This window comes from Diplotaxodon limnothrissa, linkage group LG23 (genome assembly GCF_057381915.1).
Source record: "Diplotaxodon limnothrissa isolate DT_005_m linkage group LG23, D_limnothrissa_male_GT1.1, whole genome shotgun sequence".
Classification (NCBI taxonomy): domain Eukaryota; kingdom Metazoa; phylum Chordata; class Actinopteri; order Cichliformes; family Cichlidae; genus Diplotaxodon; species Diplotaxodon limnothrissa.
In genome coordinates, this window is record NC_140617.1 from 36,107,591 (window position 1) to 36,131,335 (window position 23,745).

Below are 23,745 nucleotides of genomic sequence, written 5' to 3' on the forward strand. Positions count from 1 at the left end.
CAAACACGCATAAGACACCAGTGATGATAATAATAATAATGAATAATAAACTTATAACCACAATTAAATTCGGGGAAACATGAAGCTGCAAACGGGAGGAAAGAAGTTCATTTTCAGTGTCTTCCTGTTATTTTCTAATTAATGATGTCATCAACTTTCTTCTTTCAGGAATGCTGTTAACGGAAACAAGAAGCTGATCGCCATCTATGACACCAGGTATGAACTATCACAGCACGCGCATTCCTCATCCAGGCTCCTCCACTGGGTCTTGTGCAAGCGCGTCCGCGTGTGCAGGCGGTCCTAATTAGCCTGTTCACGAATTTTTGACCCCGACTCTCTAAATAATTTATGGTGCAGTCCACACATTTTAAATCAGACACAAAAGGGCCATCAACAGATAACAGGCCAATAAATCAACAGCTTCGATTAATGGTTTGATAAATGCTGCCTGTCCCCACTCCATATTGTTCAGGTCCCGCCATTTTTACAGGAAACCCAAGGGAAGGATGAAGATGGTGTGGGGTGCACTGTAAAAAATGAGAATTTTAATAAGAGAGTTTGGCTTAGTGCTTTGTAATGTGGGTGTTTTTGAGAGTGGGAGAAGGGGTGGGGCAACGGCTTAATTAGTGTTCTAAAAATCAAGTCCACTGATTACTGAGGTAATCGAGGAAGTGAAGATAAGTAATCAGTGGAAACAAGCTTAACTAAACAACATGTGTATTTTTACTTCAGTTCAATGTCTTTCAAATAGCCCAAATCACAACAAAAGTCACCTCAGTGTCCTTTATATTGTAAAGTAAAGACCCTATGTAATAGAGAGAAACCCCGACAAACCCCTCTTTGAGCAAGCACTTGGGGACAGTGAGAAGAAAAACTCCTTTCTAACAGGAAGAAACCTGTTAAAAAGGCAGATCCATTTAAAGTAGGCACAGCCATGACAAAATGGAATCCCCACATTCTGTAGCAGAATCAACCATAAATTTTTTTTATCATTACTCAATGACTCTGAGTAAGTGCGACTGCCATATGGTTACAAGTCAGCCACTTTATTTATTGCTGAATGCATACATTAACATGTAAACATAAAGTTGAATTATAACTTGCTCAACTGCCCCCCTGGCCCCCAGTTTTCAAGCAACTTGATGTTTATTTGTTAAATTTAAAAATATATATATCTTTACCGTCCTCAAAAAACAAACAAACAAAAATACAAACAAAAAAAGAAACCGCAAATGCGCCCCTGCTGATAAATTCTAGGGCCAAAAATAGACACAAGGTTTATTAGCAGAAATAAGTGGACTTTAACAAAAGTCTGGTTTAAAATGATTCCCTAAAAAAGAAAAGAAAAAGAGTTTAACAGCTCACCAAATATATAAGATGAAAAGCTTGAATTTGCAGATTCTACCTCAGCATTTTTTTTTTTACAGTGTTTTAAGTGTTGGGGCTTCGCTTCTAATTTGAACAAGCCGAGTGCCTTCACCACCAGCGCCGCCACCAGCAGCAGCAGCAGCATCGCCCCCCTGTATGTTCTCTCCTCATCAATATGCGCTTCAGCTCCTGAATGTAAGAGCCACTCGCACAGTCAGAGACGGCAAAAAGGAAAGCGGAGCCAATATTTATGACAGGGAGGCGATGTCAGCCCATATTTCACATCTGACTCCATCCACAGCGAGCTGCTGACTTTTCCGCGGCTCAGTCTACTTTCTTGCTTTTTTGGGGGGGGCAATCGATGGATTTACTCTGGATTTGAAGAGTGTCCGTCTCGGCTGTTGATTGCAGGGGGGTGAGCTCTCTGCTGTTGCTGCCTTCGTGCTTTACAATTACAAAAAGGAAAAGGGGGGATGTTTGCTTTGCACAAGCTTCGTCAATTTCGCGTCTTGTCCGCACTGGTTATCGGTTCGATTGTGTGTTGCGCAAAAAGGTCAGTGATCTTCTCATTATTTTCTTCTTCTTTCTTTTCTGAGAAGCCAAGGTTATTGCCTGGGCTGATTGATGCGGGAGTCAAGGTGATGTTTTCTTTTCTTTGCTTCTGCTGTCATTTCAGCGTCAATGAACCGGGCAACATGTCTTTTGTGAAGGAGACGGTGGATAAACTACTTAAAGGATACGACATCCGACTGAGGCCGGACTTTGGAGGTATGCTCCGCATTTATCCCCCAGCTTTATTTTTGGCGCCATTTACAGTGTTGTGGTCAGACGTAGAGGTGGAGGTCTGTAATCATGACATAATTACTCTGTTCTAGGGCCCCCTGTCGCTGTTGGCATGAGCATAGACGTGGCCAGCATAGACATGGTGTCAGAAGTCAACATGGTGAGTGGAGTCGCACTTCATGAACCCTTAATCCACAGCAGTCCTGCCTCTGCCTCAGTGCCAGGGGCATATACAGAAGGGGGTCATGGGGTGGTACCTGTACCCCCCAAATGTTCCTGCCTCCCAACAAAGCTGCTGAGCGAGAGTACTGCTGTGTTGCATGTAATATAGTGCATTTTACCAAGTACTTTACTGTAAAACTTAACAGTTTTAATGTACTTTAAGTATTTCTCTTATGCTGCTTTGTTGTCCACTATATTTTGGATTCAAATATTGTACCTTTTACTCTATAGTATTTATTTCAATGCTTTTGTTAAAACAAAAAAACAACAAAAAAACCCAACCGTGTACTTTTTCTATGTATTTTTTCTGAATTTAGGGTGTGATTTTCAATGCATGTTTTTGCTTCTTGGTTCATATGGTAGAACAATGCAGTAACAACTGATCGTTTTAACAGACAGACAAACCAAATTATACCACAAGTACTTCTTGTAAGAAGTATACAACGTGTTTGCACTTTTGTCTAAAATACCTTAACAGTAAATAAAGAATTGCATTGTAAGTTTGGGGAACCTGCATCATAAGACAGGCTGCACTATGTACTAAGTGTAACCCATAAATCTAAGAGCTTAAAAACTTATTTCACCATTCAGTATTTTATACACTCTATATAATGGCACAGGACTGCACATGATCATTTTGATCAAATATCCTTAGTTCCTGTAGCCCCCCCCCTTCAAGTCCATTATGCGATGGTCAGATGGATGGGTTGGATTTCCTGTAAGCACTAAAACAGCTTTATCTCACACACTGCCAGCACCCCACATACACAGAAGCCTGGGTGTGAAAAAAGAAAACCCTCCAACATAATACAGCTTCCTGCTCCTGTTTCCAACAATCCTCATCCTCAGACACTGACTCACTTAGAGGATGGATTAAAGCAGCAGCCATGAGTTTCCAGTCAATAGTCCAGATACTGTACAATCCAGGCACGGTAAAGGAAATACATTTTTCCATTGAAGCCCTCTTTTATCTGCAAAAAGAAACCCTTTCTCATTGTGCTTGTTAACCACAGAAGCCACAGTTAGCAGTGTCCTCCCATGAGGGCCCCTCTGAGCAGACAGCTATCACGAAACTCTGATTGGATTTGCTAATTCATGGGCTGATGCCATTTTTTTTGACACGTGCACATGCCGGGAAGTCACTTCAGGCTATTGTATCTTAAAATATCAGCCAACGCTGACCCAAATTGTACTGCAAAATGAGTGGCACCGTGTCACCCGGCTGCCGGCGACAGATTTTAAGGACTCCGGCATCGAACTGAATGGCGGACATTGTGTTTCCAGACCAACACCTCTCCTCAGCTGCATTTCACAGCCCACCGCATGTGCAGGTGCAACCATTAGGATCTTTATTAGAGCTGATGGCTCCTGAGCCCATGTGCTTTCTTTCTTTATAACAACACAGACAAGTGCAGCAGTCAGAGTCAGGTCAGGCAGGGACTGCTGTACATGTACAGCATCAACACAGATGTCATAATGACATAATGGTGATCTTGATTGAGTCTACTGAGAAGGACAAGAAAGTGTTTCATTTCACTGTATAGTATTAGAAAACTGTCACTATTTATCTGGAGAGAGGAGGGTGTATAAGTGTGAGCGGGTACTGATCAATACCAGTGACTCAGTGATTACTTTGACAATTGACTTTTCTGCCACTAGACTGAGGCAAGAAAAGTGGTGTTTCTTTCCAGATGTTGCAAGAATCTCACAGATGAACTATTTCTGCTAGAAGCTATGTACAACAAATACATCATAGGATTATGGATTATGTTTAATTTTTGCTTGAGTTTATGCAACAAGAGGTAATTTCTCTTTTTTTGTTAAATGTCTGAGAGTACAAATCTCTTTGAGTAAAGCTAACTAAGCTATTTGTAATAACACGGTCAAACAAAAGAGGCTTAAGCAGAAATACTATTAAATGTTCATTGCATCAGCTGAAAATTATAAAATAATGTTCTTAAAACAGTCTATATTATTCAGAAGTGTGAATGCTCGAGTAATTTTGTTCTGTTGTTGCATCTTGAAGATCTTCCATATTCATATGACTCATAGCCAACTTCTACCAGCATTATTTGTCCAGGTTGGAAAATGATGTGTCTGGATGCAAATAACCTTCTAGCTTGTTGTCTGCTTAACGTGACTGAAAGGAAGTGCTGTTGGTGTTTGAATAAGGTTTTTTCTGAGTTATTGATCCCAGAAGTTCAAATACAACAATTCGTCTTCCAGTTAACCCCTGAAAGCAAAGTAAAATACATCACATTTTAGTTACCTTGGGAGTCAGATGTTGGAACAAGGGAGCAACTCCAGGGTTAATGTGTTCCGATAGGAAAGTCGGAAAAGTGTGTGTTTGGGTTTTTATATATTTTGAAAAATATCCTAGTCCAGCAAACATTGCAGTATTGGATAAGCATCAGCTGATGGTTTTTTCTTGACATCTAGTCAGTTCGAAGTATATCTTCAACGAGACCTAGAAGTCCGTCTTGAGAACATTTGTGTTCAAGATTTATTTTATATCTTTTTATTAATTAGAATAAAAAATAAACGAAATGTAAACAATTTCTCAATAGACAAAACAGGATGAAAAAAACATTCTAACTTGAGATTAACTCAAACCCTGCGACCTTTTGCTTCTAAATCCTGTGCGTATCCTACTGAGTTAATTCACAAAACTGTAAATAGCTTCATAGTATTAATTTGCTTATTTTTTAAAACAGTCTCCAGTAACACTAATTTGTTCATAATCATGTACCGGCAATATTAGTTGTCACCGTGTCAAAAAAAGCAGAACAAAGATAATTTCATTTAATTCATTCTTTGAAATAATCTGAGTTGTATTATTTGCTTCTTAAGAGACGGTCTGACTTCTAGTCTAGTGACATTGCCAGCACATGTCAGTTTCGACCAGGCAGATGACTTTTGGGCTTCAACCATATTTACCAGGAAGGTCACTACTCCATGTCCTTGGGAATAATTCTGGAGATGTTTTATTCTCATTGAGTGGTTGTTGCCAATATAGCCATTCTGAAATGGGGTTTGGGTTTGTGACAAGTTGTTTCTAGGGTTTGTAAAAGACTTCAATTGGAACTCAGATGGTCATAGTGGAGCGTCCAACTCTTAGAGGCCATCAAGGTTCAACTCATTGAGTTCTGTGTGTGTAAAGTTTGAAGGCAGAGACTTTCAGAGTAGAGCAGATGGTGGATGAATGCATGGAGGCCAAAGCTGACACAATGACATCAAGATAGGAGGGAAACAGTGCAATACAGTATCATTTCATATTGCATCAACTCAACTTAAAAGAAAGAATATTTTTCTGGTTGTGTCATTTTTTGATATGCAAGGTCACGAACTTGCATTAATGAAGAAGAAACTCACAGAAGAACAAGAAACAGGGGATAATGGCAAACAGCAGGAAAAAGCCAATCAGGGAGCTAATTAATTGAACTGACATGTTAAAAGTGCATAATAATGAAATGCCCACATACTGACACCCGATAATTCCCGATTTTTCTTCTTCAGTTACACAGATTGCAGATGATTGTCTTGAGCTATATATGCTTTGTATAAGCAATAGAACATCACTGTTGTTGTAAAAGTATCATACTGTGATTCCCATCCCTGTATATAACTGCTGCATTTGGCAGATGCTACTAAGATCCACAGGTTCTATTCCAGTTCACTGGTAGTGGAAAAAAGTCAGCACAAGAGGAACTACGCCCTGTAGTAATGGAGCACTTAAGAGATTTTCAAACAGAGAGGAAGAGAAGGTGGACTAGTAATCACAGCCTGGTGTAGTGAAGCCAGTCTTCTTCTGTGTTATTTATAACTTAGCTGGAATTCTGCTTTGTCAGCTTACACAGTTTAGTGTCACCAGAATCTCTTCGCACATTAATTGTAGCCTTTCGTCTACCTTACTACGGCTAGAGAGGGACATGGCATGTGTTTAAACAAAGTATTACTAAGTAGTAGGTACAGTGTGCTTGATGCTTCAGTGACAAAGGCTGGTCTGTTGGGCTGGCTCTCTCATCTCATTATTTCAAAATATCTGCATAAGATCATCAAACCACACACACCCCAAAATATCAAAAGCTAGCAATGAACTGTACATCGAGTGCATGCATGAAGTATTTTGTTTTCACTGAGAGTATTATATAGCACTTTTCTAATCTAACAGTGCACTCAAAGTGCTTTTCAATAGCACCATTTCTACTATACAGTGTATCAGCTGCTATAGGTGTTAACAAGGGAGAATGACTCTTCTGGTACTGATACTTTACAAGGTCATAAAAAAAACAATAAAAAAACCAAAACAAAAAACCAAAGCAATAATTGCTTGTTTACTGACTGAGTGTGGTCATGCAGAATATGGACTTATTGTGACTATATGCCTACTATGCAATCTTAATATTGATGAATATGTGCACCTTCATATTCAGTTTTTATGTATTTAAGTAGGCCATGACCTGGAGATGCTACAAATACATTAAACTTACTTCTAAATTTTCACATGATACGACCACTCCCACTGAATATTTTATAATACCACCACCTTTCTCTTTCACCTTTTCTAATCTCATGTTTACTCTGAGTACGTTTGAAATTACTTACTTTTAATTACTTGCTTAATCCAGTCCTGACTTTTTAAACCCTGACTAGCTGCTCTCACGACAGGGGCACCGTTTAATCTCAATGAGGAACTCTTAATAAACAGGGTTAGGGGATAGGGCTAGAACAATTAAAAAATAACAGATTAACCAATACATATTATAAAATAACTAGGGTTATAAAAGTTGCAAACCTAGTTTTCACTATTAGGTTTTAACTGAGACCATGAAATTGTACCAATCGTAACTACTTGCTATGATAGCTTACACAAAAATATAAAATATACAAAAAGGCTATTCTCTAAAACCCCAAATTAAAAAAAAACAGTGATGCAAAAGACTTGGATTAGTTGGGAGACAGCAGTTTAAAAATCAGGAATCATGCACAGACATAATGTGCAAAAAACCACCCTAAAATCTATCAAATTTGTTCCTACACATGTGAAAACATTTTGGTCTTGTCATTGATTTTCACAATAAAATGACAGACATCTACACTGTGTGACTGCTGATGTTTCCTTGTTTTTGTCTTATGATTTTTTTGTAACATTAAGACTAATATCTGTGTTTGCTAAATTATGACTATGAAACAAATGTTGTTATTTATGTACAAAACAGCTAGTAAACGAAAGCTGCATTTAAGTTGGGAGGAAATTGACTTTATGAACCTGTATTTAGATGTAAGATTAGCTAGAATTACAAACAGTACAGTACAACGCAAACACACGACAAGTGCCTAAGGTTTGGAGAGATTGAGAGTAAGGCTGTTTTTGCAGCTTGAAGCTTTATTACCCATCACCAAATGCCTTTTTGCTGGAGGTTTCTTCCTGTTAAAAGGGAGTTCTTCTTCACTACTGCCTCCAAGTGTTTGCGCAGGGATTTTTGCTAATGTGATTGATGGGTTATTCTCTCCATTATTGTGGGATCTTTACCTTACAATAAGAAACACATTGAGATGATTGTTGTTGTGAATTGAGGGAAACATGAGTGTCTGTAACACGCTGTGCGAAATCCAGTATTTTTCAAGGTATTTCATTATGCAGAAGGATCTTTACCGTACAATATACAGCACTCTTAAAATGTGCACTCATATGATTAGGATGAAATTGTTGCTGTTTCTTATCATCTGTGATTTGGTGTCGAATAATTAAGTCTGTGTTTTTTAATAGAACTGTAAGAGTATTCTAAAAATAGTAAAAATTCACCTTTTGATGATAATGGCTGTTATAAAATTTTACCCTGAAGAGTGACTTCTTACCTTTAGTTTCTGAGGAATGCTGTCATGCAGGGGTACAAGGTGAAAAAGCTAAAAGCTTTCCTTCTTAACAGTTTAGTTGCTAACATTAGCTCGCTAACCTAGCAAACTATTCTCCACAGAGCAGAGGAAGAGTAGCTGAACAGCCAGGGAGTCAGACAGCTGAGATCATACTTAAACTGATAATTAATTTGCTCCATGTCTCATTGCCACCCATTCCCAAGGGACCGTGCATCTGCGCTCGTTAAATGGGCTGTTTGTGGCTGTTAGCCAGTGTTGAAGCCAAAACATTACTGGTGGAGCTGTTTATTACTTTCAGCGTTTGACATTTGGTGAATGATATTCATCCAATGCGGGGACCGTCTGTGGTTTTAGCACAGGGACGCGTGCTCTGCAGGGAAATAGATAATGAGCGCTTTTGTCCAGGCCATTGATCAACACTAAACAGCACAGCCCAGATAAATGTTGCTGTCTGTGTTGTGTGGAACAAAAAGACAATTTTCTATCCTGCATTCATTTCAATAACAATTCCCCTTCACCAGCCCACTGGAACAGCCCCGCAGGCATAATTGGGAAAATTTGTCTTAAAAGTTGAGGGTTTATTGAGACAAGCACTCCTTGCTACGCTGAAATGAGTCTTGGATCCTTCTCAGCTTGTTCTACAAGGAGCACAGATTTGAACATATTCCTGCCAGATTTCAGGCTTGTGACGTTCTTTCTCAAGTAAACACAAAAACAGACTGTTGTACAGTACAACGCAAACACACGACAAGTGCCTAAGGTTTGGAGAGATTGAGAGTAAAGCTGTTTTTGCAGCTTGAGTGCAGGTCAAAAATCCAAATAGAGATCCAAAATTTTCGCACTGTTATAGAAAACTAGGACAACCTAAAGCATCTAAAGGTCCCCGCTCAGAAAAGGGTGAAGTTTAGGCCAAAGGTCAAAAAGCAATAGTGGCAGAGAGATCAGGTGAAAAAGGGTTCAGGTCAGTCATGGAAGGTACAAGTTATAGTTTGAGGTGAAGGAGATGTCAAACGGTGTGAGCTAACAGAAAACTGGCATCAATGTTACAGGGTGACGGATGTGCAAATCTGGTTCAAAGAGAAGACTAATTGATCTTGTAACGGACTGGAAACTGACACATAGGCTACGTTCAAACTGCAGGCGAAAGTGCATCAAATCCGACTGTTTTGACCCTATGCGACCCATATCCGATCATGGTATGACAGTGTGAACAGCAGAAATCCAATATTTTCAAATCCGATCTGGGTCACTTTCGTATGTGGTACTGAATCCGATACATATCTGATGTTTTAGAAAGCGACTGCTGTGTGAACGGTCATGTCGCATTAAATCTGTCTTTTACGTCACTGACACAAGACAGACGCCAATTATCAGCGCCGGAGAAGACATCGTGAACGCTTCCTGGCCATCCAGTGAAACTGTTTGGAAGACAACGTTGGAGAAACGTGAACATTTTATTTGTACTGTATAATCTGCAGATTCTGACAGAAATCTGCAACTATCCTTTGAAGCACCGCTCCTCTAAAACAGCAATAAGGATCATTATTAGGCCATATGTAAATAACAAAATAACTTAAAGCAAAATTGGGAAACGTAAAGTCCGAAGTCTTTATATTAAGGGCCATCAGTCAAACAATATTGTTTGCTCTGGGTCTAAACAGAGCGCGTTGTGTGTGACGTCTTCTTTTGCGCATGCGGGCCGCTTTGAGGGTTCACACTAGAGCGCGTTTGCTGTAACATTTTATTTGTAGTGTGAACAAGCAGACAAAAAAATTGGAATTGAGCATTAAGACTTGCAGTGTGAACGTAGCGATAGACATCTTGAGATAATCGGACTCATTAATGTTATTCAACTATTTAGTTTGGGGAAATAATTTCAGCACTGTGAAAAAATACTTGGGAATTCACAACATTTCAATGAGTATCATTATTTTTTTTAACTTAACGGAATTAAGTAGGGAAAAAATATGCATATTAGATACTGGCAATTGCATAATTTTCTCCTACATTTAAATCTGGATTCTTTGACATTGTTGGTTATACTTAGTTTCAAAGTAGAATAATAGGGACAGTCCACAAATTACTTGTAGTTTAGAAATTGGAAATTGTGACTTTAAAAAAAACAACAACTACCTAGCAAACATTGTTGAACCCTTTCCTGGGTTGAACAATGGATGATTGCAGTTGACATGTTTCCATGTAGATTAGAGGTCGGGTCAAACCATCTTTCAGAACATGAGGAATACAGATCTGATTATTGCAAAGAAGGACTTAATTTAATTTGACTTAATTTTGACAAAACCCTTTTTTAAGAAACCTCTACATTTAAATGCAATTTTAGTCTTGCATGGTGAACTTAATGCATTGGACTCTCACAGTTAACCCTCCCTGTCCATGATGTCAGCATCCAAGTCAGTTTAGTAAGTGATGAATTTTAAAGCATGAGATTGCGTATTGCGGAAGTCTATTTCTTCTCCTTCTATCGGGGAATTTTTAAAAAATATGTTTGCTTTGTTTTATTCATGAACATAATCTTTTGCTTTCTAGAAAGTCTAAGACTTTGACGTTGAAGATGTACCTCAAACTGATGTCATAGAAACTAACTTTACTGAACTTTAACTTTATACTGAATTTGAAACTATTTTTCTACAATGACTATAAGTCAAGAAAAGACCACCAGTCTATAGATATTCGACATCGCAATGTTGAATGATGGGGTATTGTGTGTGGAATTTTGGAGTGAAAAACGAATTTAATCAATTTTGGAAAAAGGCTGTAACGTGACAGCATGTGGAACAAGTGAATTCTCTGAGTTCTTTCTGTTTCTGATTTCTAAATTTAATATTTTAAACTTGGAAAGCTTGCTTCTCTAACTTCTAATAATGGTGAAGCCATTTCATTCAAAGGATAATGCTTAAGATTTGACCCCCACAATCCAGGTAATGTACACAATCCTTTAGTCGTTTTGGTTCGCTTTGAGTTCACTTGGATTTTTCGCTGTGTTAAAACAAACATGGGCAAAAGCTACAAGTTTACAAAGTCATCAACTGATTCGGACCAGAGTAAACGAACTATAGGTGTGAAAAATGCTCTTAATAATGCTGGACACTTGGAAAGTGAACCTGCTGTTTGTTGTTTGTAGTTTGCTGTTTACCTCAGTGATTCACCTGGCTCCTATGCATATCGCAACACTGGTTCTATTTGATGTGGGGTGGGTTTTATATTTCATCAGCCTCTGCCAGAGTCCAAGATGGTCTGTGCAGGGCTTTTAGCCTTGGGAATCTTACTGGACACAGCACACGGGCAATCAGCGCATCAGGAGATCTGAGAAATAAAAGCAAGAGGAGAACTGGAAGAGCTAAAGATTTATTGAGTGGCTGAGGGAAAGAGGAGAGCGGAGAAAGCAAAAGATCAAAGACGTGCGGAAAGCGGGGAGAGGAGGGGGTAGCTGTGGGAAATACCCCGCAAACTTGTGAGGCAGGAAATGTGAATATGGCATCTGGTTGGACCAGAAATCCACCTGGTGGGGCAGGTTGATTCTACCAGTAGCTGCCACTCAGTCGGCGCGAGCTGCTGCACTAGCAGATGCTGCAGAGTCTGAGAAAGGCGCACTAATTACCTCTGAGGTTTGTTTGCGGTGTGCCGAGGGCCTTCGGCTGATGAGAAAGGCATACTAGGACAAGATCAGAGCAAGGCAAAACAGATTATGTGTGTGCCAAGGCAGAGGAAACTAGTTGTACACTTAAGAAGGACTTACTTGAAAATGTGTCATTTATTTGGTTTGCTGTCACAGAGAGAGGACTTTTTACTTTTCAGATATACGCAGGACTGTCAGATTAATGTGAGGTTTGGAGGTTGAAATATAACGTAAACACTGTTATTAAGAAAGTTTATTTGCCAAATAAGAGTGCCATGTGTGGGAGTGTTTTTCATTTCCACGACCTTCTCTTGCAACAGTGGACCGACAGGCGCAAATCTCTGTTGCAGTAAGAGCTATCAAGGTCTTTATATCCAAACCCATTACGTGTACCTTATGAAAGTCATCACAGGAAATTAAATTACAGCTCAATGAAGGTGCAGGTCCCTGCACGCACAAATGGTCAGAGTCTGCACTGTGAATGTAGTTTCAGTAACAGGCTGAACAACCTAGTCATCCGTACACCCACGCTTGCGTGTGGGTGTCGAAAAGTAGAAAAAAACCCTGTCATTATGGAGAGGTGAAAAGATCTCCAGCTCCATTGCTGTTTCTCCAAATGTTCCTGCTGCCTGCTCGGTTTGTTTTTTTCATTTTTTTTTTTTTAAACAGCAACAGCAACACAACGAGCCTTTTTGATTTGTTTGCCTTGACAAGTGCCTTCACATTTCACAGGTTTCTCTGGTTGTCAATTGTGGAGTTCCTGTTTGCTTAACATTAATTAAGTCACACAAACGGTCTAAGGTCTAATTGTTGTGCCAAGCACATCTATGTCTTATTGCATAAAATACATCTTGGAGTCAGATGTTGCCAATGCATTAACTATGTCATCCTCATTATCTTATGTAGGTCTAGCTATGCAGCAACAGCGTATCTTTTCTCTGTGCTTCGAGTGTGGCTTAATATACCCCCATGTCTTTTATCCAGCATCCGGCTTCCTGCCTGATGGAATGTAATTGGCCTCGGGAGAGAGCGCACTGTAGGATGAAGTGATGATCACTAAGATTTAGAATAAGCAGAGCGGGCATTTCCTGGTCTTATGTGTGATTTCAGGGGTGGCTGTCCCTTCCGGAGAACATTGAGACTTGCATACACCTTTAAGACAGACACTTCAATGCACGGGCTTGGGGAATTCAAATCTGACAGGCGCCAGCTTCATTTCCTTTCTCTTTGCCAGTCAACCAGACATTATGTTGTAGCAAATGAGAAAGGGCAGGTAAACTATAAGCTGGATTTATGATGTTGATTATTGCAAAGGTCATCAGTCAAAAGCCTAAGTATGGTCACTGTAATTGACATAGCAAAGGCTATATAAGATTTAAAGCAGGCAGGATAGAGTTTTTGCTGATATCACTACACTTTGTTTTTTATTGAATTAAAAACTACAAACCAGACTACAAACCACACTTGTCTTAAGCTCTGTTAGTCAAAACAATATATTCAACAGCATCATTTAATGTTAAGACCTTTATAGCCTATAAAGGTTCCTGCCCTCAGTCTAGCTCCAGTAAAACCCAGCATACCTTGCTTTCATCCAAAGAAATTAAAAGCCTCTGCTAACTCGCCTCTAGTAACAGTGGCAGTTGTGTTGATGATTAAGTTGTGAAAATATCTCTGAGTTGCTGTCTGGCAGCTACATGATTTGGCTAGCTGTCAGTGCCTCATGCTAATGCTAAACTTTTAATAGAAGACAAGCAGATAGCAAGAAGCAAGTATTTCATTTTCATTTCAGAGTCTTATTAATTCACTTGATTGAAAATGGACTATCAACCTCCACTCACTTGCCACTAGTAATGGTTGGCTGAGCAGATCAGTTGTTTGCCAGTAGCACGGTTTGGCTTACTATCTGAGCCCAATGCTATTGTAAACTGCTATTTTCATTAGTTATCACAGGAGATGATAGAATAGAGAGCTGCTGCATTGCATCAATGTATTTTCACTTAAACAAGCAGCTTTTTTAAGTGCATTAAAGTTATATAAAAAATTAACAGTGCAAATGCAAATTCCTTGCTGACAGTTTAACCAAAGGGCATTTCCAGTGGAAATTGGCAGACATATCCTCAGCATAACCATGTATAATATCCACAAAATTTAAGAGGTTATACACACACAACACGGTAATATTATGTTGAAGCACAGTACGTATCACTCCGCGAGGCTCCTGCCTAGGATAGCCGTAATGCTCCAATAATCCATCAAGCGGTGCGGCTTCGTAGCTTAGCAAAGTCGTACTGAAACATTTGACAAATTTTCGATTGCCATGTACCACATAAAATCATTTCGAGGTCAGTAAACACAAGCTGACTTCATACATAAGGCACACGGGATCATAAGGGGCACTGTCGATTTTCAGAAAAATCAAAGGATTGATTTTAAGTGTGCCGTATTTTCTAAAAAAACACGGTAATAATGACAGCCTGTTAGCATGCTCTACCAAAAATATCTGACGGTTGTGTATCTGACGGATGAAAGCCAAACCAATTCCACACCACTGAAGTTGCAGCATTTTTACAAACCAATTCTGGTTCATCCGTTTCATTCAATGACCCGCTTTCGCTCTTCTCATTCTGCGTCGCCGCCATGTGCGTATGAAAACAAAGGCACTGCGCTTGCGCGTTTTACCCATATTCTATCGCGATATTTCATTTTCTTATCGTTGCCCAACATTACACCGGTATTACCGTGAACGGTACGATATAGCCCAGCCCTACTCATGCTAATGCTGTCTGAGCTCATCCAGTTATCAGTTGTCTACTTTGTTTTTTCTTAGCTCACTATTGATTAACACAGTTTGCTATTTGTTAGCCAGAATTATTTACAATTTTATCTCTTTAGTTTTGTATGATTCGATTACATGACTTGGAAAGTTGTGTTTTTAATAGCTCGTTTTTTTTCCAGCTTGTTAATGAAGGCATGAATAAAGCCTAATTTCTAAAATGCCATTCTAAAGGGTAGAAGTCCATTGTGGGACTCAGTGAAGGGGATGTGACAGTCAATCAGAAGCTTTATGGACAAATATAGTATGTGCGGGAGGTCAGTGAAGAAGAAGGTGTTCCCTTTGACTGGAGCCTAATGATTTATGGTTGGGCTGATCAATATAGTGGTCGGAAAATACTAGACTTTAACGGATACATGAGTGCTAGCATAATTGTCTTCCAATTAATGTTTTTAATAAAATAAAGTGTTACAAAAATAAAGAATAAAGTTTTATTTAATTCTTGGTTTTGATATATTAAAAATAATGCCAGTCCTGGTTGTGGTGCATGTAGCATTTTATTATTTAGAGATCTGCTGGTGCTCTAATTTTGAAAGTTCAGATACTGCCAGATGGGTAGCCTTGGCCCTGTCGTGTGTTGTGTCTCCCCTTCTAGTCATTGACGGCCCTCTGTGGTGTCCATCAATGATCTACTAGCTAATTTTTCAGAATCTTGTGGTTGGACAGTCCAAGTGCAAAATCGTGGACTGCAGCTTGCTGGATGTGCTCTGGAGATCGTCTGCGAGCTGATATCTGGTGGAAAACAGGTTCAGGTCCTACTACATATAGCCCAGGTGACTACACACACAGACAAAATGCAAAATACAAGAAAATGTAAAAGTTTGCACATTTGCAGCACTGTGACGCTTCTTAAGCTACAAAAAGAAGAAAGTTTCTTAATCATTCCTTCATGTGTCCTTTTTTCTTTCTTTTTATGCATAGATTATTTAGACTGAACCAGGAGATAACAAGCTAATGTTTATATCCTGTCTATTCAGGCCTAACATGTAATGCCTAATCTCTGGCAGATAATAACTGGTTTTGCCCTTGAGTGCTGCCTTCTTTAACCACATCTGTTATTTAAGCATACAGCAAACTTGTAGGACCCTGTTTAGTAAAACAAAAGGAAAAAGCTAAATTACGATGCTGGGAAGGGCAGAAATGGATCAAATAGTGTCTAAAGTAACAGATTCCATTGAATTGTTCATCAATTTAAGAGAAACAATTTGCTAGACCAATCTGTACGCAGGTACATTATGTGGCGCAGAGTCATAATGGCTGTTCATAAGGGAGAAAAATGTTTGTACATTATTTGTTCTCCGTCGTTCTTCCCTTTGTCCTTCCCCTCTTTTTTTGTTATGAGGCAATGCATCATATGATATTAGACAGTGAGGAAATTATCCTATAAATTGCAGGGCAAAATTGTCATTTAGAGGATAAAGTCCAATTCAGTCACCTCCCTGTGTTTGAGCTAGAGACAGCGCTATTTTTACCATTCTATGGCAGTTGAAGGAGGAGGGGGATAGGAACTCGCTGAGGGATTCCCCCGCACTGCAGTGGTACGGTGCCTCAGGGCCGTCCCCCAGGGGAGCTCGAAAAAAATACATCAAATGGACTCAAATTGCTTTACCATACGGGGGTTCATATGGAGTACACAGTGATTACATATCATGCCAACGTTTTTCCTCTCGTGCACCAAAATGGGAAGTTAAGTCAGGGGGAAAACTTGAGTAATTTATTTTTCAATGGGGAAGTCTGACACTTTCGATAAGTGTCAGATGGAACAATGATCCGTCTTCTCTTTTTCAGTTTATTAGCATGTTTGTTTTTTCCTTTTGTTCTATTGTGGTGCACTCTGTGATGTGCTAATTGGAGCATATGCAAGTGACTGTAAGTGACATGTGACAAACAGCATATTTCCTAGATGCTATAAAAGTTCAGATGCTAGTGCTGTAGAGAGAGAGAGAGAGAGCAAGAAAGACAGATTACGCTGAATCTGGGTCATTTCACAGCCAAAATGTTGCTTATCTGAATTCTCACACAGCCTGAATTGGGAGTGATTATCCAGTCGAGCTAATTGAATAATTGAGGCTCGCTGGAAATCATTTCCACTGGTCACTGTCATTATCTCTGTGGAAAACATGCGCGAATAATCAAACAACAGTGGTAAAGCACGGCATTGTGGGAATTGAAGTGTCGTGAGACATGCCAATAATTCATAATCTGTAGTCCCAGTACAAAATAAAAAAAAAAATCACATTTAAAAAAAAACAGAAAATATTGTTCCAGAGCAGGTAACGCAAAGCTGTAGTCATCCTCATATGATATTCATTTTGATTGTCTCCATGCAAGATTGATGAGGATCCCTTGGCCGCGTGTTTGCACAGGCTACACGATGGATGTGAATCATTCATGTCTTACGAGGTGCTCACTGGGCTGCCCACCTGCTGACACTCCGCCAGGAGATAGAAACCTCATGCATGATACTACTCCCAGGGAGGCGGGGAGGAGATAGGGCGTCATTTACTGGGAGTGATGGAGGCTAAAGTTACGGCGGTAATGGAGCAGACGGAGGGGGATCGTCTATGGTACTGATTCATACAGCAAATTTAATTTCCACCACCTGCTGGGATCAGGCTGTGTAGACTACTTTAATGGGACTTTGACTGATAACACTTATTGCCCTCTATGTCACAAGTTCCTAAAAAATGACAGGAATTTATTTTCCTGTCATTTAAAGAACTGAAAAAGGATTAAATGCAAATATAGCAGCATAGCACTGACAGCATATTTAACTGCCAGTGCTGTGTGCGTCTCTGGAATAAGAGAAAGTAGTCACAGATACCGACATCATATTTCTGAGACCCTGTTGTCACCTCCTCCTCGTGCCACCATCAGTTCCGAGAACAAAGGAGGAGCATTTTAGTGGTAGATCATCTAAATGGCTGTAACGGCATCAAATGGCAACTTCTGGAGGCCAAAGAAATCAAGCTAAAGTGAAAGTGTTTAAAACTGGAGAAAAATGCAGTTTTAGCTTCTATGTATAGTTCGCTCTTTTGTAAGAACTGGACCACTGGTGATTTGTTTTATATGATGTATTTGGGGACTGGTAAGGCTTAAAATTAGAGGCTTGGCTGCTTTGAAATGTCTCCTGGTATTCAGTGTAAAATGGCACAGCCCAGATTATACAGAGTATTTACTATAGTTTTTTTAAGGTTCTGTTCTTTAGTGTGTTCGATTTAACTGAGAAAAATACTACTAACCACTTATAGGCAGGGTCGTGGCTTTGTTCCAGTTTACAGACCTGCTATAATTTCAGGTATAATTTCAGAAATTATAAGACTTTAGAGTTCAGTTCCATTATGTGTTAACAGGTGAAGACTTTGTCATGCTTTTGAAATCTACAAATCTAAATTGCTTAGTGAAAGATGCCTTTTACACAGTTGTTTAGCAGTTCCAAAATTAGGGAGCTGATTTAAAGCAACTTATTTTTGCAGTCATTGCTTTTATATGACTGTTGCTTGATCTTCAATCTGGAATACAGACTTCAAGCAAACATAAAATGTGCTGCATTTTAAAAAGGCGTCTTTGTTCTCCTTACTCCTATTACACTGGTGGGCGTTGATGTTAAACAAGGAACTTGGGCTTCAGACTTTTCTAGGCTTTCAGTTTGCACTGGTTTCTTCTGCTCATGGCTGATACCAGTGAGAGACACTATGGTCATTTCAGGCACACAGCTCTGGCTGTGAGCACAGGTGCCCCATGCACCCACTGTTCTTATGTTTGAACCAATCAGGAGAAAGCTAGCTTAATGGAGAGGAAGGGGAAATAAAACAGCTTGCTTCAGGCGAGGATAAACTGAAGGGCTTCACCACAGATCAGTATGAGATCAACAAGGATTATTTTGAACTGTGAAACAGCAAAGCTACACTAGTATAGTCCAATGATACAAATGTGAAATTGTGAATGAGCATACCAGAGCTCCCTCACAGACGCTAGAAAGAATGTGGTGGTAAACATACACAAAGATTAATCCTTTTTTAACAATATTTCTGCATGATAAATAAGTAAAGCAATTCTCAGATCTGTCCCAACTTTTGATACAGTTATATTTTAAAGATATAACTACCATACTTTAAACAGAATCACCGAATCCTGTGCTTGGCAATGGCTTGTTTTTAAGATGGTAATACCGCAAAAAGTCATTGCTACCTGATTATGCCGCATAATTTGTAAAAACCATCATATGGCAATATTGAGAGGAGAGACTACCAAAGAGGCCTTGGTTCCACCACTATACATTTATGGCTCAGAGCCATGAGCTTTCCTTGTCATGCTGTGGGCCCAATCTGTATCCTGTGCTGACTAAGCCCTTCACTTTTACATCTCTGTGTTCTAACCAAACCTGGAAACCATATTTACTGACTGTGAAGAGCAAGTGAAAAGAAAGCAATTATTTAACACAAAGTCAGTCGCCTCAATTTGCATAAATGTATGATCCCCCCTCGTCATGAAAATGCAAAACCTCGAGCATTTTGTATGCATTAGTAACACAGTGTTTCAGGTGCTTGCAAAGAGACAAACAACTACTTGGGTTATGTAACAGTTCTGTCACACATGAACATTTTGGAAAGCTGTGCTCATCACACTGGACGGTTATAATCGTGTTTTGCTTTTTTGTTTTTTGTTTTTTGTTTTTTGTTTTTTTGTGGGGGGGGGGGGGGGGGGGGGGGGGTTCTTGTTGTTGCCATTCGGTAAACCTGAAAACTGCAGCACCACACGGACATGTGTGCCTCTACCAGTGCCAGATTGGTGCTGGCTGGTTTCATTACAACGTCACAGCAGGTAAAGAGGGAAGATCATGGCATTGCCCCGAGAAAGAGAGAGTGAGAGAGACCGAGAGAAAGGGGGGAGAGGTGCAGAAACACAGAAATAGAGGAGAGGGACTGTTAGCTTGGTTAAGTGGATTATGTGATGTGGAGGGAGGGAGGGGCTCTGTCCTCTATCGTTGCTGCTGCTTCTGCACTGGTCAAATACGGCTCGAATCAAAGCAAAACAAAAGTATTTACTTACACAACAGTATTTAAATGTTGGATTTTCGCAGGGCTATGAGTGTACCCATGGCTGGGCTTTAAGTACTTCTTGCCAGTAATTGTTTGACTTGTGTGCCAGATGGTGAGCTTTATACAGAAAGACACAAGAACTACTATTACATAAACACTTCAGTATATGCAAATGCTGCAAAACGTAGTCACAGAGTGAGATTTCGTTTGAGTTTGTGGCTTTTTTTTTTTTTTTCAGAGAACAGAGAACTGTTTTTCGTTTGTTTTTTTTTAACATGATTGCTCATAAACTTGAGAAACAATGTGTATTTATTGAACATGCACTTAATGCTGATTTATATTATATGACATTTTCTTCTGATAATAATCATAGATTAATACTGACAGTGGTTAAAAAAATAATTTCCCAGTATTTATCCAGACAAAGACGTTTGTTATGTTAGCAACTTTTTTAAGGCTGTCCGTAGCTAGCCTACCTTGCACTTTAGGCTAATTAGCAAAAAACAGCAGCATGCTAGCACATTAATCTTGACAGTGCTATAAATGCTAATGCTGGATACTTGGTTCACCATATTGGTGTACTGGCATTAGAGCAGGGCGATTTGAACAAAAATATTTATCACGATATACATTTCAAAATTTGCAATAACGATAAAACTGACGATATAATTGACACTAGACAAAATACTTTACAACTCCACAACTTTATTAGTGCAAAAAAAACCAAAACCCATCAATGTATTTTCACTTAAACAAGCAGCTTTTTTAAGTGCATTAAAGTTATATAAAAAATGTAACAGTGCAAATGCAAATTCCTTGCTGACAGTTTAACCAAAGGGCATTTCCAGTGGAAATTGGCAGACATATCCTCAGCATAACCATGTATAATATCCACAAAATTTAAGAGGTTATACACACACAATACGGTAATATTATGTTGAAGCACAGTACGTATCACTCCGCGAGGCTCCTGCCTACGATAGCCGTAATGCTCCAACAATCCATCAAGCGGTGCGGCTTCGTAGCTTAGCAAAGTCGTACTGAAACATTTGACAGATTTTCAAGCGCCGTGTACGACATAAAATCGTTTCGAGGTCAGTAAACACAAGCTGACTTCATACATAAGGCACACGGGATCATAAGGGGCACTGTCGATTTTCAGAAAAATCAAAGGATTGATTTTAAGTGTGCCGTATTTTCCAAAAAACACGGTAATAACAACGGCCCGTTAGCACTATTTTTGGTAGAGCATCCAAAAATAGTGTTTTGTTGTGTATCTGACGGATGAAAGCCAAACCAATTCCACACCACTGAAGTTGCAGCACTTTTACAAACCAATTATGGTTCTTCCGTTTCATTTAATGATCCGCTTTCGCTCTTCTCATTCTGCATCGCCGCCTTGTGATTATGTAAACAAAGGCACTGCGCATGCGCGTTTTAACCATATTCTATTGCGATATTTCATTTTCCTATCGTTGCCCAACATTATACCGGTATTACCGTGAACGGTATGATATAGCCCAGCCCTAACTGGCATACTGACATTTTCTACTTAGCTTAAACTAGAGCTTATTCCAGTTGTTAAAAACTAGCCTATAGTTATGAGTACAGTGTCTGATTTGGGCTAAACTCAAAATTGGACTAAAAGTAGATAAATCACAGAAAACAAAACTCAGAAAACGATAAGGGTTTACTAGTACTAATATAGGCCTAGCAAATGGACCTCCAGTTCAAATAAAATTAAGACTAAATTTACTCAACACCAATCATGCAGCAGGAAATGTTGACATACAGTGCACCTACAAAAGGAGGAGTAAAAGCTAGTGAAATATAATCACTGTACCACCAAAATCTAGTGATCATGCCAGACTGTGTATGCTGAAACAAACACAAACTTAGATTGTATTTGATTGAACAAGTATGCATTATAAATTCATCTTATTTGTAAGACAGAGTATGTGATATATTTTAACAGCAAACTTGATCTACTAATATAGTTAAAGAACTTCAAAAACTTTGCATACTGCAGTGCAATCCTAGAGATAAAGTTCTTTTTGATTGCATTTGGGTAATTGCAAAATGCCTGTTAGACTAACAAATAAGCACTGACCTTAGAGGATAGAACAATAAAGTGTTACTTAAAGCATGTGTTTCCATTTCCTTCGCCTATGGAGGATAACAGAAGAGCTGCATTCAACTACAGCACGTTGAGAGAAAACAGCCACTGGAACAGAGCTGACATTAATTCACTGTGTTTTAACAGCCTAAGTGTCACCCCATTGGAATTTAATGAAAAGGAACGTATGTTTAAAAAGCTTCTGGGCTGTTGTTATAGGTCAACTTGGAGGTTTTGTGAATCACTGTGCCTATATGAGGAATGCTCAACCACGGGAGAAAAATTAGTTGAAGATCAGGTGAAATTTTCTTAGATTTTTTTTCAATAAAGCTGCAGCTACATGAGTCAGCCTTCCCACACACTGTTGTACAATGGCACATTACTGTGTTGGTTACTGTACTGCAAAAGACAGGGCAAAGGCACTTGAGAGAATTTGGCTGGAGTGTGTGTGTGAACCAGTTGGCCCACACTCCTTCAAAAGCTGTTCATGTTGCTTTTTAATGTCTGCTGTTTCCTGTGAAAGAAAACCTGAAGTGATTGCCTGTATAACATGTAACAATAAGCTGTACCCACCTTTTATTGTGTTTTTTCTCTTTCTATCCGCAGGACTACACATTGACTATGTATTTCCAGCAGTATTGGAGGGACAAGCGCCTGGCCTATGTGGGAATCCCTCTCAACCTGACACTTGACAACAGGGTTGCTGACCAGCTCTGGGTCCCCGACACCTACTTTCTCAATGACAAGAAGTCTTTCGTCCATGGAGTCACAGTCAAAAACCGCATGATCCGCCTGCATCCAGATGGGACTGTCCTCTATGGACTCAGGTGTGTTCTGCTTGTCAGGTCTTCTTCTTAATGAGACAGTGGGACTTTTGACTGGGCTACATGTTAGCATTCTCAGGATTCCATGTTGTACATTATCTTATGACTCAGTCACACTAGAGTAAAAGTAGGACGCCAACCTCCTTGCAACTACAAAAAGAAATGGTGGTTCATTTTGCCAAAATTTCCTTGTTGCAACTCAAAAAGGTTCTCAGTAGTTTGTATGGACCCACATGCTTGTATGCATACCAGACAATGTTGGGCATGTTTCTAATAAGATGATGGATGATGTTCTGGGAGATCTCCAACCAGATCTGGACCAGGGCTCACTGAGTTCCTGGACAATCTGAGGTGCATTTTAGCAGTGTTGGATGGACTGAAACACAATGTCACAGAGTTGTTCCATTGAATTTAGGTTGTATGAACATGAGAGTCAGTGGTAATCTTGAGTCCCTGCCTACTCTCACCATTGTTGTGCACCTGGAGTAACCCAGGACCCACTGCACAGGCACATGGTCTAACAGTCAGTCCAAGGGTTTCATCCTGATACCTAATTGCAGTCAGGGTGTTGTGACATCAGCCTGGTGTTCAGGTTGAAACTGCTCTCATTGGTGACAATTGGCCAGAATCTGCCAATTATACTATTCTATGGCAAATGCCAATCTGGCACCACAGTGCTGGGCAGTGAGAATAAGGCCCACTAAAGGACGTTGGTCCCTCGGGCCACCTTCATGAAGTCTGTTTCTGATTGCTTAGTCAGCGATATTAACACCAGTGGCCTGCTGAAGGTCATTTTGTAGGGTTCTAGAACTGCTCATCCTGTCCATCTTTGCACAAAGAAGAAGATACCAGTCCGGGTGATGGGTTAAGGACCTTCTACAGCCATTATGAAATCTCCAGTCTCCTCCTGAGACTGTGCTTTGAGACATAGTAAGTCTTCTGAAAACGACAAGTAATGATGTGCCATCCTCCAGGAGTTGGACTACCTGTGCAAACTCTGTAGGGTCCAGGTATCATGCTACCAGCAGAGAGACTGACCCTAG

The 23,745-nt window shown here is 39.7% G+C and overlaps 1 protein-coding gene across 2 annotated transcripts in view; it reads left to right on the forward strand.

Annotated features, from left to right (window-relative positions):
• Nucleotides 1-23,745, forward strand: part of LOC146608622 (gamma-aminobutyric acid receptor subunit beta-3-like) — an 83,573-nt gene that overhangs the window by 32,064 nt on the left and 27,764 nt on the right. For both annotated transcript variants that reach the window (XM_085347949.1, XM_085347950.1), the window contains exons 2-5: nucleotides 169-216; nucleotides 2,045-2,136; nucleotides 2,244-2,311; nucleotides 22,485-22,705. In XM_085347949.1, the coding sequence (XP_085204075.1) occupies nucleotides 169-216; nucleotides 2,045-2,136; nucleotides 2,244-2,311; nucleotides 22,485-22,705 (429 nt within the window). The remainder of the gene's footprint in view (nucleotides 1-168; nucleotides 217-2,044; nucleotides 2,137-2,243; nucleotides 2,312-22,484; nucleotides 22,706-23,745) is intronic.